The 18,786-nt window shown below is 42.3% G+C and overlaps 1 protein-coding gene across 3 annotated transcripts in view; it reads left to right on the top strand.

Moving 5' to 3' along the window:
• Nucleotides 1-1,054: 1,054 nt before the first annotated feature.
• The window catches only part of TMTC4 (transmembrane O-mannosyltransferase targeting cadherins 4), a 57,774-nt gene continuing 40,042 nt past the window's right edge, over nt 1,055-18,786 (top strand). Inside the window, exons 1-5 of one of the 3 annotated variants that reach the window (XM_048854385.2) lie at nt 1,055-1,138; nt 4,151-4,366; nt 9,860-9,975; nt 12,764-12,980; nt 16,597-16,684. In XM_048854385.2, the coding sequence (XP_048710342.2) occupies nt 4,205-4,366; nt 9,860-9,975; nt 12,764-12,980; nt 16,597-16,684 (583 nt within the window). In that variant the 5' untranslated portion in view covers nt 1,055-1,138; nt 4,151-4,204. Of the gene's footprint in view, nt 1,139-1,186; nt 1,239-4,150; nt 4,367-9,859; nt 9,976-12,763; nt 12,981-16,596; nt 16,685-18,786 lie in introns of those variants that run through there. The other 2 variants (XM_048854376.2, XM_048854367.2) reach the window with 2 other exon arrangements.

Genomic DNA, 18,786 nt, shown 5'->3' with positions numbered 1-18,786 from the left:
CTGGTGTCCTCGTCACTAGTCCAGGCAGGACCTAGCATTGCCAACCCTCCAGGATTGTTCTGGAGTATCCAGGAATGAAAAGATTAATCTTCAATTAAAGATTATGTCATGTGATGAAACCTCCAGGAATACATCCAACCAGAATGGGTAACCCTAGCAGGGACAGAACCTAAGCGTTCTGCTGGCCAGGGCAGATGATGTTTTCAGGGTCCCCCAGAGAGGCTGAGTCAACAAAAAAAAGAAAGAAAGAAAGAAAAAAAAAGCGGCGAAGTAGGATGGCACTCCGGAGAAGCTGGTGCCGAGGGTAACCACCTTGTTCACTGGCTCCCAGAACTGCAGCAACTTTCTGTGTTATTAGTGCAATGGGTCTGTAACGTCTTCTTTCCCGGGATTACTTTGTGTAATGGTACGGAAGAGAACTTAGTTCCACGAGGAGCGGTGCGGCGTGAGGCAAACGAGAACTAAGCAGGTGAGAGTTTGACCCTTTCAGGTTCGTTCCGATTGCGAACTCCTTGGGGGGGGAGGGTGAGGGGGGGTGAGGCCTCCTCCTGTGTGGGCGCTATTGTAGTCCCCATATAAAGCAAAGGCCCGTGATCAGCCATGAAGCAGGGCGGGGGTGGAAGACGCTCAGTGAACGCCCAGTCCTGCCAGCCCGCAGTCGCAGTCCCCCCGCTCGGCGCGCACCAGCGCAAAGGGAGCGGCGCGCGCGCTGGGCCGCCGAGACAAAAGGTTTTTGTGAATGAGGAGCAAGCCGCAAACCAGAGGGCGGCAGCCTTATGCGCCTGCGCGCGGCCGGCGGGGCGGCCGCATGTCTCCCCCCTTTGTGTGTAGTGCAGAGGGGTGTGGCTCAGCTCCCGCAGCCGGGCGCGGCGGGGCTAGAGCCTGCTCCGCTGCCGCTCCGCCTCCCTGGCTCGCTCCGCGGCGCGTCACAGCGGCCGCCACCAATGGGCGCAGGCGGCCGCCGGGGCGGGGCGGGGCGGGGACAGGCCGCGGGCCAATGGGCGGTGGGGATGTTTTCGGGGGCGGGCAGAAGCCGAGGCGGCCCCGCCCCCGCCCCAGCGGCGGCGCCCGGGCGCGGAGAGCGGGCAGAGTTTCGCAGCCGGGTGGGAGATGCGGCTCTGGCTCCGTCTCCGTGCAGGTAAAGCTCCGCGGGGCTCCCGGAGCAGGGCCGGGCGGTCGCGCCTGCCGCCCGCAGGGCACCGGGGCTGGTCCGGGGGGGCAGGTGCCCTGTGCCCCCGGTAGGTGGCTGGGCTGGGGCAGGGGGCTGAGCCGGGGCAGGGGCTGGCTCTGCGCCTGGCCGGGTAGGGGGTGGGTCTGGCTCCTGACTTCTGCTACTGCGGCGGGCGGCGGCGGAGGAGGAGGCAGCACGGACACCTCGCCGGCGTTGCGCGCCCCGCTCCATGGTGTGCCATTCGTGTGGTGCTCCCAGGAGAAGAGAAACACACGGAAGCCGCCGCGGCTCCGGCTCTGAAAACGTGCGCGGCCAAAGCTTCCCGTGCTTGCGAGTCGTGCTTTCTGCACCGGTCTGGTCCCGCTCCCTCGCTCCCCTGCCGCCGCCGCCTTCCCCAGCCGAGGAGTCCTCCTTCCTCCCCGCGAGCGCAGGGCGAGCTCTCTGCGTCTGCCTTTCCCCGCTGCGGGATTGGAAACTAGGAGTAAGTTTCCTGGTTCCTCAAACAGTGCTCGTGGCCCGCTGTATTCTTATAGCGGGACCGTGTGTGGGTGTCCTCGTCTGTACAGTGCCGGAGGCGTTCTCCTCCAGGCGGAGGACTGAATCCCTGGTTTTCTTTACCTGCATAAACAGCTGATTCCGTTTGAGACGGCACAGCCTCGTTAATTCACAAATATCCGAGTCCTCTGTTCTTGTTACAGTGGAGCTTGAGCTCTAGCGGTATGTTTAGGTACGCTGCCAGCTATCTAATGGGGAGTTGCATGTAATATTAAATATGCAGCTTTCCTTCTACATGTAAAGGAGCCCCCTAGAATGATATTTTATTAGGTTCTGTGCCACACCAGACAGCAGTGAAATGGAAATATGCACTGTGCCTGTACCAAAAAGAGAGTGGGTATTGTCAGACCCCGGGTGGTATCCTCCCCTGGCATCAAGCACACAGTTGGGTCCCGTTTAAACAAACAAAACATCTGTGATATATATATGATTGTTTCTCCCCCATATTCAGGGAACATGCTTGAGTGTTTAACAGTTCTGTCCCTGTAATGGAAAACCCCACAGATTGAGCTATCCTGTATAGAGGTACTAGTAAATAATTATGGCAAATATAAATGAGAAAAATGGAAAAAAGCAGCCAGGTTAGGGGAAACTTTCTGGGAAAGGGGAATTCTGAACAGCTGCTGAAATCTGTTTTAATTAAGTATTTCTGTAATGGCCATCACTGTAGTATGTAAGCTGTTAGTAGCAATGTATGTGCTTCCTTCTGATTAAGGGTTACACTTTTAATTTTTCATTAGATTGTAAACCAGGAATGGATTACATTTGAAAATATATTTTGCTTTTTGTGGTGGGCCTATTCAGCTCTGTTAGATAGCTTCTTCTGAATATTTTCCTCTTTTGGTCTTTCTCAGATCCATACCACTCCACACCTGCATCTCAACAAATTGGGTACCACATTACAGGGCTTGAGGGGCACACCTCAGGAGCGTGTGTGTGCGTGGATGCACACACGCATGTGTACCTACACAGGTTAGGAATTTGTAGACTGTTTCAAGGAACTTGTGTGAATTCCACTGGTAACACTGACAAGTTCTGCAAGCTGAACACCTAAGAGCAAGGAACTTTATCAGTTCCGTTTGCCAAGCCAGAATAGCTTGTAAACTCCACAAGACAAATAACTCTTGACTTTTTCCTTTTAAAATAAATAAAACTAGGAGATCAAATGCAAAAACCCACCATTAAGGTTCCACAGGTAAAATCATAAAGTCAAGAAATGCAAAACTTAAGGTTTTGACAGAATGAATAAATCTGGGTTGCAACATGTACTTACTGGTCTTTTTCCTTATTAAATCTATATTGGATTATGTGCCTATTTTATCTTTCTGTTAGTAAGATGTGTATTATAAAATTTGCGTGACGTGCTGCGTGACCTAGTGAACTTTGCTGTTGGAATCTTAAGTTTGTGCTTCTTGACAAGGGTTGCCAATCCTCCAGGATTGTCCTGGAGTCTCCAGGAATTGAAGATTGTCATGTGATGAAACCTCCAGAAATCCATCCAACCCAAACTTACAACCCTATTCTTGACTCTGATTTTTTTGAATGCCAGTTGTAGGGCCTCGTTCTCCAAGAACTCTATGCAACTCTGTTGAAGTCCCTGTGAGTTCCACACATGGAGTCCTTGCAAACTTAGGTCCTTCATGTTGCAGCAACACAGTTCTTTTTGGGTTTATTGTGCCCTAACTGGTATTCATCATCCTCAAAGAACGTTATAAATATTTACTGATCCTCACAAGGCATGTGTTTATAAAATGGGTGGTGGTATCCTTATTTGAAAAACAAGGAAACTGAGTTCAAAAAGTAGAATGACTTGCCCAAGGCTTTTGAGGTAGCATGTGTCAGAGTCAGGATTATAACTCAACTCTATGCTCAGACCATAGTCAACCATGCTTTTCTACTTTTCTCAAATGTGAAATATAAAATTATGTCCAAAGAGGTTTTGATAATTATTTTTTTAATTTTCCGTTTTGCCTTAATGGATTTCAGAATTACATCTCATCACTCATGTAAGGCAGTGGTTCTCAAACTAGGGCCACCGCTTGTTCAGGGAAAGCTCCTGGTGAGCCGGGCCAGTTTGTTTACCTGTCGTGTCACTGGTTTGGCTGATCACGGCTCCCACTGGCCGCGGTTCGCCACTCCAGGCCAATGGGGGCTGTGGGAAGCGACATAGGCCGAGGGATGTGCTAGCTGCCTTTCCTGCGGCCCCCATTGGCCTGGAGCGGCAAACCGCTGCCAGTGGGAGCTGCGATCGGCCGAACTTGTGGACGTGGCAGATAAACAAACTGGCCCGGCTCTAGTTTGAGAACCACTGGTGTAAGGTGTCGTGTTTTCCTATGCAAAACATGTTGGTGTGATTTTCATTTCTTTAAGCAAAGCTAGTGGTGTTTAAATGTAATTGTACATTGCAGTTTTTCTTTTTTTCAGATTTGCAGCCAACATAATGCTGGAGCTCCACATTCGAAACAAGCATTTCACAGAATGGCACAGTCAGAATTTAATTTGGATCATGAAATATCATGGTTTGTGCTTCCCTCTTATTGGGCTAAAATTATTGTTGGACTCATGTCCTGCATGTGTTTTGCTAACAGCTACGATGGAGATTTTGTCTTTGATGATTCTGAAGCTATCATCAATAATAAGGTTTGTGTTTATTCTGACTTAAATTGTAGTAGAAAAAAATTAATTTAAATTGATACTGCCAACTTAATTAGGCCCCAGATTTGACCCTTGCAAAATAAGGATTTTGGGTTGAATTTCTCCTTTACCCCCTCCCTTTCTTAAAATGATCATTTGTCTCTGCAAAGCATTTTAAAAAGTAAGCCACTATTTATGTAAATACTGTACAAAAACTATGCATGGCTGCTTTGTTGCAAAGCAAGCAGAAGGAGCACAAGTAATCTAATGAATCCTTATTCCCAAAGGTTTATTGGCTACTTGGTTTGATGCTGGTGCACCAACAAGGACGCAGTAATGAACAAATTAATTACTTTGTCCTGGCTTAATTCTCTTTATCCAATTGAGATCCATTGGACAGCCCAGCATTGATGGTTATCAAGGTAGAGTAGCACCACCTTTTCTGAATGTAATGTGTTTTGCTCACCTGTGTACTGAGGGTGACATTGGCTAAATTTGCACAGTGTTGGGGCCTGATCCTGAAAACACTTCCACACGTGGATGTGTGTACATGAGACTATTTATGGACCCAGTCTTATTCCCATTAAAGTCATTGGGAGTTAGATCCACAAAGGGGATTTAGGCGCCCAGTGGAATTAACTAAGTTAGGCACCCAGGCTTCCCATGCATTGTATGGAGAGAGTCAGGAACCTAAGGAAGGGATTCACAGAAACCAGCAAGTGAGCAGGGAGTCACCTGAAGTAGGCAGTATAAAATGCCAAGGAGAGGGGCAGGGCTTAATCCTGCCGCTCAAAAATGGTTAGGTCTCCTAACTCGGCACTGGAGGGAGGTACCTTCCTCTGCTCAGGATTCACAGACATGAACCCTGTCCTGGAATTAGATATCCAAGTCAGGTCAGTCCTTGCTTGTGCAAAAATCAGGGAGTGAGAGCCCTCCATCCCATTATTGCCAATACCCTTGCAATTAGGTTACTCACCTGGGATGTGGGAGATCTTGGTTCAAGTCCCTGTTCCAAATCAGGACAAGTGGGGATTCAGACCTGAGTCCCCCACATCTCAGGTGAGTACTCTAACAACTGGGCTATTGGGTATAAGGAGACACATGCACAACTCCAAAAAATCCTGACCTGCTGTCCCCGAGCTGTCATTTTTTGACTAGATCTGCTAGGTGTGCTCTGAGCCGGCCTACTGGATAGGTCCCCACATATGAGTTAGGTGGGGGAACACCTAGTCTGAGAATTCCACTAGGATTTAGGTATGAACTAGGGAACTGAGCAGCTCAGCATCATCAGGATTGAGGCTGTTTTGTGGATACTCACTAGCAAAAATTTAGGTGCCTAAGGGATTTTACTGACAGAAATTTAGGCACCTATGGAATTTCAGCACCTCCAGGGTTAGGCAGCAGATGAGTGGGGTTTTGAGGATCTCACTGGTAACTATAAGGTAGAACTTAAGCTCTCAAAATGGTAGTTAAGCACCTAAATCCCTTTGTGGATCTGGTCCTGGGATTTTTACCATAGACTTCAGTGAATTCAGATTATGGTCCTTAGGACCCAGTCCTAAGAAGCCCCACTGAAGTCAGTGTGAGACTTTCCATTGCCTCCAGTGGGTGATAAGGTTACTCTTGTGCAGAAGTGTTTGCAGGATGGGCTGACGGTGAGTTTCACTCAGCAAGGGTTCTCAAGGTTTTTTCATAAGGTAAACCACAGCCTAACGGAGAGAGTGTCTCGTGGACCATCTCTCTTGTAACATTCCTGTGGCAGCTACAGCAATTGTTTGAGTAGAAAATAATATTAAGAAAGTATTTGCTTTTTTAAAAAGTCTTTAATGCACTGCGAATCTTGTACTTTTTGAAAAATTTTTAGCCAATCGTTGCTTACATCCCTTAGCCAGTTTTCAAGCTACTTGATTTTAAACCATCCGAAAGTAGATGGTTTAAGGGTTTAAATAGATGGTTTAAATCCTAAAATAGATGGTTTAAGGTGTGATCCTGCAAGATACTGAGTGTCCTGAGTTCCTGAGATGCCTCCCAAGGGGACATTGAACAATTTCCAAGGGTGCCTGGCCTTATTCCAGTGGTCCTAGTCCGATCTAGGAGGTATGAGTGGTAGAGGTGGTTAGAGAGGCACATAGAAGCAAAAAAAAAAAAGAATAGATACAGAAAGTGTCTCTCCCCATGCACTCTACTCTCTTGACACCAAAAGAATGAAGAGAACAATACTATAGTGGTGGCCAAAAAACCTTCTGGAAAAAATATAATCTACAGTATTTTTTTTCACAACAGAAAGTATAGAGGTAGCCTGCTGCAATTTGTCTTTCAGCATCCTACTGAATTATTGTTGCTTAAATAAATGTGTAGTGTGCTTGAGTAAGTCAGCCGTATCCTAAGCTAGAAAAATGTTGGGGGAAGTGTAAATACATACAGAGATTATAGAATGTATTGTATTTGTAAAATGACACATCTCCTGGGAAAATCTGGTTCTGCAAATTTTATTTGAAGGATAATGATGCAATTTCATTTTCTTAAACTGACATTTAATCCAAGGCAATGTAGATGTAGTTTGTTTCAGTGCAATTTCCACACTTGTAATCTTCCTCCACTTCTTTCCACATTTTTACCTGACAAATGTTATTGTTTCAGTTTACCAACATGCACGCAAATGAAAAAGCTGCTAAAATTCTGGCTGCAGGCAAGGAGAAGAAACTAAATCAATTGCTTAAATAACCTCATTCTTACTTATTCAGCCTTCATTTGAAAATATGGAGGTTTAATTTATTTCCCTATCTAAATCTTGACATGTTCCTTTAGAAATTGAATGGGATTTTGATGCCACTGGACCTTTTAAATAAGGGGCAGGATAAATATGTAGAAATATTAAATCAGTACCAAAAATGGGGAGATGAAAGGTTATGAATTGGTGGGGAGTGAAAGTACTGTACCATAATAAAGACTGGTTTTATTAAGCAAGGTACTGCATGCCATATTTTATTTTCATGTGAAATACAGCTGATGAAGGCATTCTGTGGATCTACTGAGCCTTGCTTTGCCAATGTTTTCTTAGGTACCACGCTGTGATCCTTTTTTGTTAACTTGCTAGCCCTCCCCCCACTTTCCTTTTTTAATGAAAGATCCGTTGTTAGTTGGCCCCATGCCTACTGTGTTGTGGCGCATTCAGTTATTGGATTTTACTGGTGTTCAGGGCTGTTTTCCAGATGCTTCCTTGTCATTTAAAAACACATTTTTACTGGTGCACAACAATGATTTGTCTTTATTTATTTATTGGCAAAACAAATCGTTGGGTTAGCAGGAATTTCAGACACAATGCATCTTTTCCGTAAGCCATTATGTAGAAGAACTGACCCTTCTTCAAGTACTGCACTCTACTGTGCATAGGCTGCTGCTAATCAAATATTTAGGGATTCCCTAGGTATCCACTTTCTATTTCAGTGGAGGAAATCATTCATAACTTTTCAAATAGATGCAAAGTCCTTACAGTTAAGGAAAAGCAAACAGGTTTTTTTTAGTGTAATCCCGTGAAGGTGAAGAGACTATTTTAGTTGAGTTTAGCTTTCTCCAAACTTCCAGTGCTCGGTGATCAAGTTCACCAGTTCTGAGCTCTGGAGAATTCAGGTCATAAGTAAGTGAAATTGAATCACAAGATATTTCTGGATATTTTGCTTTGCCTGCTTGTTTCCTACTGAAGACAAAAAATAAACTCTGATTAAACTGTGCAAACTGTTTCCTAACTGGAGCACTTAGAGACCATGCAGGACTGTTTTATAGTTTGCGTTCTGTTTTCTGAAGATAATGATGTTGAGTAGTGTTTCCCATGGTGGTTAAAAATCTCTGTTAGCACACAACAAATATATTTTTTACCTCGTGTTGTTGATACCATCTCTTTTATGTCAAGATTGTATTCAAATTGTAATGCTTTATATTTTAAGAAATATATTCAACTTTCTGATAGCTTTGCATGTTCTATATACTGACAAGTGAATAGCAAACAATTGCGATGGAATGGAAAATCAGGCTTAAGTGGCTTACAGCGAATCATGGAGGAAGTCTATAACAGAGCTGAGAATTGAACTCAGGTCTCTACAGTCCCTGTCCAGTGACTTAATCACACGACCGTCTTTTCTTTCAGATATAGAAATGCAATGGAGTTGCAATCTATACATCCCTGCTGAATTCAGTGCTAGACATGGACCTACTTATTGTTTAGTAATCCTTTAGAAAGTACTGTACTTGGCTTCATGTGGTAATGGTGGTGGTACAGAGTTTTGGGCTTTTTGGCTTGTTTGGTTTGGTTTTTTACTACTGTGTTAGTTGAATGGGAAATAAGATAAGCTATAATTGATTGCACCCATGGTACCAGTTCTCCTATTGAAGTTATTCTTTTGGTAGTGATATCTCACTCTTAGGTGCCCTCATGGTTTTGGATCAAACTAAGGGCACATTTTGCTTTCATTTATACCCCATGAGGTTGCACTAACATAAATCAGAGCAGAATTTGGCACGCTGTATGTGTGTGGAGGAGAGGTATGGCAGCTCGGTGGAAGTAAGGTGGCCTTCTCAGTGCAGCAGTTTCAATTATTGATGAATATGAAGCATGCTGTGCTACTCCACAGAAATTTCTCTGAGGCTGTGTAGATGAGTATCTAATATGTGTTTTAAAAAAAAAAAAGGAGCTGGGGGGGGAGCTGCCTTTATGTCCATCTGTGTTCTTCAGATTTTCACGTAGTCTCGCCTATGGCACCATTTAGAGTTGAAATAATCTAAATTACTTCTTTATTATCTCAGTTATGAGATTAAGCAAACTGTACACTTCCATTTTGTAGTTTTTAAAAATTGTGATTTTATTTTTCTTTCATGATGGTACCTAAGAAATTCCTTTCCTAACTACTACTATTCATTTCTGTGTAGAGCAGTACATAGAGGAACTTGCTGATAGGTTTAATATGTCAGAAACAAAGCGCGCTAGTGGAGTGGTGTTATGTGGAAGTTAAGGAAGCCACCCAACAGGATTTCAAGAAGAGCTATCTTTAGTGCTTTCATTAATGGTTCTCCTACTGTTGCTAGTGGCAAAATGGCAATTTGCAACAGCTTGTGTTCCTATCTCCAAAGATCCTTGCTCTAAAATAAGATATTTTACAAAAATAAAGATGGTATAAAGATATATTTTACACTAGAGCTATTGGGTCAGAACATCAACTGGTGGAACTTAGCAGAGCTCTATTGAAATTCAGGAAAAATATGCTGATCTATGCCATCTGAGCATCTAGTCCACAATAATTAAAGGAATACAAGAGGGTATTGAAAAGACTTGGAACTATCAATCAGGTTTCAGTAGCCAGTCACTAAAAGACTTGATAGAAAATGTTGTCTATAAAATATGGTCATGGTGGTGCCAGTTTGCTTTGTATGTAACTGTTCTCTTTCCAGCTGCTCTAACTAAACTGAAATGTTGTTAATGTTGGTGCTAAACGTGTGGTCTTTCAGGACCTCAGAGCAGAAACTCCACTTGGTGACCTGTGGCATCATGACTTTTGGGGTGGCAAACTCAGCAGCAATACCAGCCACAAATCATATCGACCACTTACTGTCCTGACTTTCAGGTGAGACCTGGTGTCGTGCCCAGAGTACTAGGTTTGGGGGTTTATTTTGTTAACTGACTTTTTTGTTTTGGAAAACAAGAGACTTTGAGGAAGTAAAACTTCTGCTACAGCTTATTTGCAGTACAGCTACTACCTTGCTTAGCTCCAAAGACCTGATCGTGCAATAAGCTCCATGCTGGTGAACTCCCACGTCTCACAGCTTGTTGCAGGTTCGGAACCAAAGGGTGAAATTCACCGTTATGCAGAGGGCCAGCACAAGGGATTTAATTGATGCATAGACCTTGTGTTGGTGCTATGCATAAGGGTAAATTCTGCCCAGTAGGAATAAAAGTGGAATCATAATTGTTTATATAATTAATATAAATTATATAATACCTCCTACTTAAATTTACTCCAGAGTCATGTTTAACATATCAAGACAAGTATCCCCACCTCAGATTCTGTAATTCTCTTTAATCACTGTAATGTCTGAGCAGCTTCCACAAATTCTCAGTTTAAGGTCTGAAGACCCTTCTATGATCTTCTCCCTTTCGTTCTGTTTTTTCTTCCCTTCTTTTTCCTATGGCAAGAGGTGCTGTAATATTTAACAGTAAGAATGTAGCTAGAGAAATCTATTCATGTCACCAGAATCCTTTGGTGGAAGTAGACTGAACTGTATACATCTTGATTGATGTATAGCTTTGTTTTAGTTTTTAATCAATGTGCCCAGCTCTGTGTGTTTATCAATCTATCTTAATTATATATAGAACCTCAATAATAGTAGCTTCTAATCTAGGTGCTAAAATGCAGTCAGATAAGAAGTCTAAAACTAAACAAAAATGGGCTCTGTTCTCATTTTCCTGGGGTTCGGTTACATTTTGATCTCTGCCCATCTATCCTAACCTCAGCTTGACAGTTGTTTTTTAACTATTTCCCCCCTGCCCGCCCCAGAACACACAGTTTTAATATACTTTCCTGCTATGTATTAACGTATCTTTGTAACGTATATTGTCGAGTTCCATCCATTTGCCTGGGAAAGAAGTAAGTAACTTCACCCTTGTCATGGAACTGCGTGCTGTGAGCCTGGCCAGCCACTACCCCCGGTGAGTAAAGGGGGCTGAGTCAGGACTCCTCCCCACCCACTTGCTCTCAGCAGGGAGTATTGGGCAAGTATTCCTCTGCTCAATTTGTGACTCCAGCTGTAATAGTGAGAGCAGGGTCTGCATGGGGCCTTACTTCCCTTTCCTCCCCTGCATGGTCAAGGAAGGGCTGTGACCATGTGTTTGTACGCTTAGCACTATGGGGTCCAATCTCAGTCCAATCTAGGCACCACTGTAATACAAATAATGTAAATGTCTGGGTGTTTGAAATGCCTATTACAGGCTTCCATATATTGCATAAAACATACGTTATAAAATGATTCCTTTCCTCTTACGGCCTTTGAGGCTCATTCTGACTCCAATAACACCCTGGTTAATTTAAACAGAAAACTTACACACAAGTATTGAAAAATCTGAAACCGTAGAGGAGCACGTGGAGGTAGCCAGTAAAATGCTGTTTCCTCAAGTAAGAAATTGGCCTTCCCTAGCTCCCTTAAGACTTTGCTTTTATGTGTATTACACATTTATAACAGGTTAGATCATCATAATGAACTCCACTTAAGCCAGATGCAGGTTGGCTAGACGTACTAGGTGATATCCATTATCTAAATTAAGTTTCTGTATGATTTTAGCGTATTTATCTAAATTAAGTTTCTGTATGATTTTAGCGTATTGCTTATATTATACAGAAAATTGTGGTACACTTTTTCCCATTCAAGCTTTGCTACCCAGAATAAGCTCCTACACTGAACCTTTATCCAAACAGCCTGACCAGTACGAATTCCCTCTTCACATACCTCTCCAGCCTACTTTCCTGACCCCTTTCCACCTGCACTCCCATTCCTTGTCCGTGAAAGAATGCTGCTTCCACATACACCCTTTAAATAATAATTATTTATGTTATGCCTTTTCATTGTGCAAAATCCCAAGGTACATCACTTAACTGTATGTGTGGAGCACAACTGAAATGCAGCCACCACTGGGGTGGAGAGTGAAAACCCAGCAGTGAGTAGGCCATGCGCACTGGAAAAGTTTTGGCCAAGGATCCTGCGACATCTTTTTTTTTTTTGGGTAAACTGAAAGTGTCATGGGATCTTTAGTGTCTGTGCAAGTCAGTTAGAACCTCAGTGTGTGAATGGTGTGGGCTTTTTTTTTTTAAACATTTATTTTAAGGTTTAATCTGAAAGAACACTCTCACCTTACACCATCCTTCCTGCTCGCACCCCCAGGAACATTCATGTGCATACACTATCTCTGCTTTTCTGCAGGACTCTCCAACTTTCTAATTTTACGCAAGGTTGCATCCCAGAGCACTACTCGGTCATGCAACTTTAAAGTTATGGCACCAGCTGAGAAGCAGCCACAGTTGCTGTGTTTCCCATTTGGGATGTTGTAAAGGTAGTGGTGGTGCATTAAAGGGTGACTGCTGCAAATTGGGACTGGTGTGAGGGTATGGGTGCTATTCCATAGGGAAATCCTCTGTCTGGGCAAGGATCAGGGCTTGGTAGCCTTAGGCTAGGAGCCTACAGGGATGCTTGGAGATAGAACCATGGTAAGGTGGGTGTGTTAGATATTATTTAAAATGTACTTTTAATATTAAGCTTCTCATGCAGAGGCTACTTCTCTTTCTTCAGGAGTGTTTAGTTTTTCTTTGTGTGTCTCCAAGCTCTCCTCTGACTCTTAATCTCAATGTTTTTGTTTTTATGTAGAATGAATTACCTTTTTGCTGGAGGCTTTCACCCAGTGGGTTTTCACGTCATCAATATAATACTGCATTGTGCTATCTCTGTATTAATGGTTGATGTCTTCTCAATATTATTGGGTGGGCTGCAATACAGCAGTAAAGGAAGAAGGCTAAACCTTGCTCCAAAAGCATCTCTTCTAGCTGCTTCACTGTTTGCTGTGCATCCAGTGCATACTGAATGTGTAAGTACCTAATACTTAGATCTTTGTATAATGTTTTATATCTGCAAAATTCATGACCAACTCTAATCATGGAACACTCCTATAAGTTACATACTGTATCTGTCATTACTACATAGAGTATCTATTATTACAGCTTTGCATGTATTACATTGAGAGTTATATAATAATATGGTTAATATGCTCACAAGTTAGTGATCCTTCAGCGCAAGTAAAGTGCAATAGATACATTCTGTTTCAGGTCATCCATCTTTAGTTAGTGGATAAAGAATACATTGTTGGGCATGCTATCTCATGAACAGTAGAGGAGAGGCGTGAATAAACTGTATGCAATGGCTTAATCACTGTTAATTTCTTTTTTTTGCTTTTACTAAACTGGAATCTCAACTAGGAGTAGGGAGGTTATATGGTCTCTGTAGTTGGCACTGGTGCAGCAACTGCTGGAAACAGTGTCCAGTTCTGGTGTTTGCAGTTCAAAAAAGATGTTGATAGATTGGAGAGGGTTCAGAAGAGAGCCATGCTAGTGATTAAAGGAATGGAAAACAAGTCATATAGTGATAGAAGCAAGGAGCTAAATCTATTTAGTTTAACAAAGAGAAGATTAAGGGACTGACTTGATTAGTCTGCAATAAAAATACAGAACAAAAATTTGATAGTGGGCTCTTTAATCTAGCAGAAAAAAGAATAACAAAGTCCAGTGGCTGAAAGTTGAAGCTAGATAAATTCAGACTGATCTAAGGTGCACATTTTTAACAGTGAGGGTCAATAACCATCGGAACAATTTTACCAAGAGTTGTGTTGGATTCTCTATCAATGGGAATATTTTAATTAAAAACTGGAATATTCATAATCCAACAAGAGTCATTTTAACTGCTTCTCCATTGTAAATTACTAAAAAGTTTTAATTCTAACATTCAGGCTCTTCCCTAAAAGTAAGTGCTCTTAAGTTTGGTACATAGCACAGGGATTTACTCCACCACCTTGAGCCAGATCCTTGGCCCTGTTCCATCCCTTTTCCACAATGCTGATGGTGAAGAAGAAAGGGACAACTGTATTAAACAGCCTGCTGGGGAATTGCTGTTGTGCGGGGGAATCCTTAGGTACAAAGCTCTACATCAGGTTTTCCTGTCCCCCATACTCAGTAAGGGGTATGACCAGAGCATTTTGCATTTAGACAATCTAAAGAACCATGGCTACCAGTGTAAAGTTACATGAGGGTGAAAACTGCTCCTGGCTGTCCCAAAGACCAGATGTGGGGCAAAAAGGTGGTGGAGAGCGCAGCTTCTGTGCACCTGGGAATCTGTGAAATCTCAGTGCAGACTGAACAATAGAACTACCACCTAGTCCTTGATGATATAAAGTATTGCATATATTTGTTTAAATTGGGCTCTAAATGATACTAAGGCCCCAATTCTGCAAGCTAATCTGCATGGGCTCAGGGGGGTCTCTTTGTGTAATGAGCTTGCAGGATTGGGAACTATAAAATTTGTTTATATTTTGGAAAGAAGAACCTAGCATGATGAAAATAAACACTCCTTTTCTAAGATCAGATGGTGCACAGATGCACTTAATCTGCTAAACAATGAATTGTAAATCTTTTACACTGAATATTTTTAATTGTAACAATCAAGACATTGTGTGCTTCCAGCACACACACGCATGCATTTCTCACCCTTCAAACAGCACCTCCCATGAGGCTGAAAACTCAGTTGCTTTGAAATCATGACAACCTGTCTCTAAAATTGGATGGCATGTTTTGACATATAATAACTGTGAAGAGTTTGTCAGTTTTCTGTTTTGATTTTTGGTATGTTCAAAAACAAGGAATCTAAAAGCTTTCATATGTAAAATGGATATTGAAAAGTTTAGTCTTGGTAATGTCTGAAGATAAAATTTGTTATCTCAGTACGATTTTTCTGAATAGCAGGTAAGTACTACTGCTGTATAATTTTGTCTTTTTAAAAAAACAAAAAATGTGTGTGTTCTTCCTGTTCAAATGTAAGTGATAAAATATTACCTATTGCATGGAACTTTGATAGCTAGTTTGATCGTAAAATTAAAACTGTGTGTTGCCTTGAGACCAGAGGCTATGGGTCTGATCCTGCACCTCTGCCTCACACAAGGAGTGCTGTTGAAGTCAATGAGACAGCAGGTATTAGAGCACCAGGCCCTTTGCTGTAACACATTGACATTTATTTCTAGAATTGATTATTTTATGTCATTAGCTGATAACAGTTCCTGAAACAGAACAGCACTTTGACTTTCACCTTCAAAGCGCATTACAACCATTGAGTTAATCCTCAGACACCCTTATGAGGTAGAGAAGTATTAGTATCCTTAATTTACAGATAGAGAAACTGAGGCAGAGGTTAAGTGGCTTGTCCAAAGCCACACAGGGTTTTTTTCCATCTGGAATTAGAATTCAGCAGTTTCTTCCCCGTAAGACCTGAATTAAAAGCTCGTTTGAAATCGGGGGATCTTTCCATTGACTTCAGCGAGCTTTGGATCAGTTTTCCGGTCCAGCACTCAAACCACTAGACCTTTCAGCTCTCAAAAATTCTATTTAAGTGATGCAGTTTACTCATGTCAGAGTAGCACAGGCTTGCTCCAGAGTCTGAACCCCGTGCCTTGCCCAAGAGAAGACTAGAGAACTGCAGTGAGGCAAGTGGGGGAGGAATTCACCTTTTTCTGCTCTTCGAAAAAATGGCAGAGCAGCAGCATAGCCTGAGTAGCCTCTGTAGTTCTTGAGTCCCCTCCCTAAATGAGGGGTTGGGGAGGAGAAGAACTGGTGGGTCCAATCCCATTTCCAAAGATCTGTGCACAGAGGCTCCAGCAAAGTTGGGCTCCAGCACTCTAAAGACTTGAGCCAAACCTTGAGCCAAACCTGCTGAAGTCACTGGAAGGACTCCAGGGCTTTGGATACGGATCTACAGGTGCAAACCCCCTGCGTGGGGTTCTCCCCGCAACATAGCAGAACTGGTAGTGAGACCAGGTGATTCTTTGGAAGGCACCCCACATGTAACTGATTCAGATGATATAAAAAATGTGTATAGAGATTGGGGGAAGATCTTTAGGTCCTCTTCCACCCTCTCCCTTCAGCTGTAATAAGTGGAGCTCAGCTTGTTCTTGTTAGCATGAACAGTTGGTTCCCTTTGGCTTACAGGTCAAAGGCTGTCTTCACAGAGCTTGAAATGTACTTTTCTGAAAGCTGAGATTCTTTAAATTTCTGGTTTGAGGTGCCGCAGCTGTAGTTTGCTAGGGTCCAAGAATTACACAAATATACGGCCTGATCCATGGCCGTCTTTTCATTTACTTGAATAGACTTTGGATCATGCCCACAATCCTTTTTTTAAAATAGCAAATTTTCAGTGAGTAAAAGCCAAGCCATCTACTGGCTTCTTCTGCCAACAAATATTCCTCCAAAATCAGGGAAAATGCCCTTGGTCTTATAAAGTTTATTAAAACAATTTACAGAAATGAAAAAGTGACACACAATTATATGTCCATTTCATATTTTCAGTGAATTATACTTCTACGTTTCCTCACATTTTCTTTAAAAAATATTTTTGATAATAAACAAAAACAAAGTAAATCCTTTTTTCTTTTTCTTTTTTCAAAGGTTGCAGGGATTGTTGGCAGAGCAGACCTGCTGTGTGCCCTGTTCTTTTTGTTGTCTTTCCTTGGCTACTGTAAAGCCTTTAGAGAAAGTAAGCATTATGTTTGCCTCTTTTGTGTAATTTATTATTTTATTCACAGCCTCTGTAAAGTACAGTAAACTAAACCATCAAGTTGACCTGAGCTATTTTTACTGCTGTTTAAATTATCTGGAAATACAGAAGATCTGTTTTAGCAGGAACATGCCACTAGAGGAAATGAGAGAAACTCTATACCTGACTCCTGTTGTACATTAGACACACATTTTATGTAAAAGATTTGTTTTGTAACAAGGCTTATTTTTTATGAACATAAAGGAATAAATCAGTTTAAACAGCTATATCTCAGGGTATAACTTGACAGGCTAACTTTCCTTTTTTAATCTTTTTGGCTTGCCTGTCGACATTATGCTGGGATTGTTTACACAGGAATGAACTTTATAAGCCTTACTTGTATTTTAATATACAGCCAAGTCCTGCTCATTTTACTTACATGACTAGTCCCTCTGAATTCAGTGGAAGTGCTTGTGCATTTGTGCATTGTGCCCTTTTGACCCAAGCAGTTAACTAAGGTTCAGAGCCCAGGAAATGTTCCGTTTGGGGGAGAAAGTTGATGGAGTTTTTTTTTTTTTAAATGCAGCCTTGGTACATGCCTTGTAAATAAACAGACCCTGCTTCTCTGAATGCAGTAGGAGCCAAAGGCAAAAGGAGAAGTTTCTTAGCCTACAGGCCCAAGGTTATTGTCAGTCAGTACCCTTACCTAGACGACTACTACTCTTGGGGATCATACCATACTTACAGGCTTCACCTTGGATTTCTTCAGGTGCGCGCGCTCTCTCTCTGGTCCTGTTTTGCCTTCTCTCTCACATACACTCTCCCCTTACGCAAAACAATACTCGGCAAAACCCTCTGTGTTCACACAATCCAGGACTCCTGGGCAGGTTCAAATAACCCTTTTTACTTAGGTGCAGGTTTGTGATTAATATATCATCACAGTTCTGTTAATTGCTGGGTGCAAATGCACCCTCCAATCTCAAGGTTTTAACTCCACTTAGGACAAGGTTTCAGCCAGCTTATAACGTGTTTAAGGTGTACTGAATTTGGCCCATAGGCTTTAGTTCACAGCACCTGTATTATTTTAACATGCAGAGACCTTTCAGAGACACTCTTCCAAGCGAGCTCTGCTATGGTATTTGATCTGAAAGTAATTTGGTGGTACAGATACTTTGTTTTGAGAAAATATCTCGGGGCCCTATTTAACAGGTTTATAAAAGAATACATTAATGTCTGATTATGAAGTTATACATGTGTACAGAGCATTGAAAATTTGGCTGAAGCATCTTAATGTGCCTCTGCCAGAAATTTGGGTGGGGCTAAGGCCCTATTTATTGGCTCTGTGAGTGCTGTGGAAGAACAACTTTGTTATAATACTTCTCTAAGATAGTCTATTGGCTACTTAAATGATTTTTAATGGTTGCTGTTCACTTCTAAATGTTTGTGTAGCTTGTGACTATGCCAACTAAACTGAGCTTAATCAGGAAATTCTACACAATCACTCTCACAATGAATAGTGCAGACACCATCTTGTATTTTCTGTTTCCTTCTCTTTCTACATATATGTCAGGAAAGGTTCTTAAAAGCCTCCAGTGACAAGTTAGACAAACTCCTGTCCGGGATCGTCTAGGTATACTTAATCCTGTCTCTGTTTGGGAGATGAGTAGATGACCTCTTGAGGTCCCTTCCAGACCTGCATTTATGTGTATGCTGTATTTCCTTGCAATCACTCTGTACCAAATCAAATAAAGACAACTTTGTGTATGCAGTAAGACCCTATATGAGACTTGTCTGCCAGTTTGCTGATGCTGGTAGATATGTGACAGAGGTAGAATGGCACTTGGAGAACACAGGAACAAAAAATTAGCATGACTAGAAAAGCCTACGCTCAATTAATTCCACAGTGTGCAGTATGCAGAATTACTTAGAAGTGTTCACCCACCACAGCAATCTGAATGAAAAGAATGTTTAGGCTCTGATCATACATATTCTGAATATTTGTGCAATACAAAAAGACTAGAAAACTTCCAGGAGAGAAGATTTTTTTTTTTTCTCCAGCTCATGTGGGTTGGTCAGTCAGTCACTTGGACACTCACCCTTAT

The sequence above is a fragment of the Caretta caretta genome, chromosome 1 (genome assembly GCF_965140235.1).
Source record: "Caretta caretta isolate rCarCar2 chromosome 1, rCarCar1.hap1, whole genome shotgun sequence".
Taxonomy (NCBI): domain Eukaryota; kingdom Metazoa; phylum Chordata; order Testudines; family Cheloniidae; genus Caretta; species Caretta caretta.
This window is presented reverse-complemented; position numbering and strand designations above follow the sequence as displayed.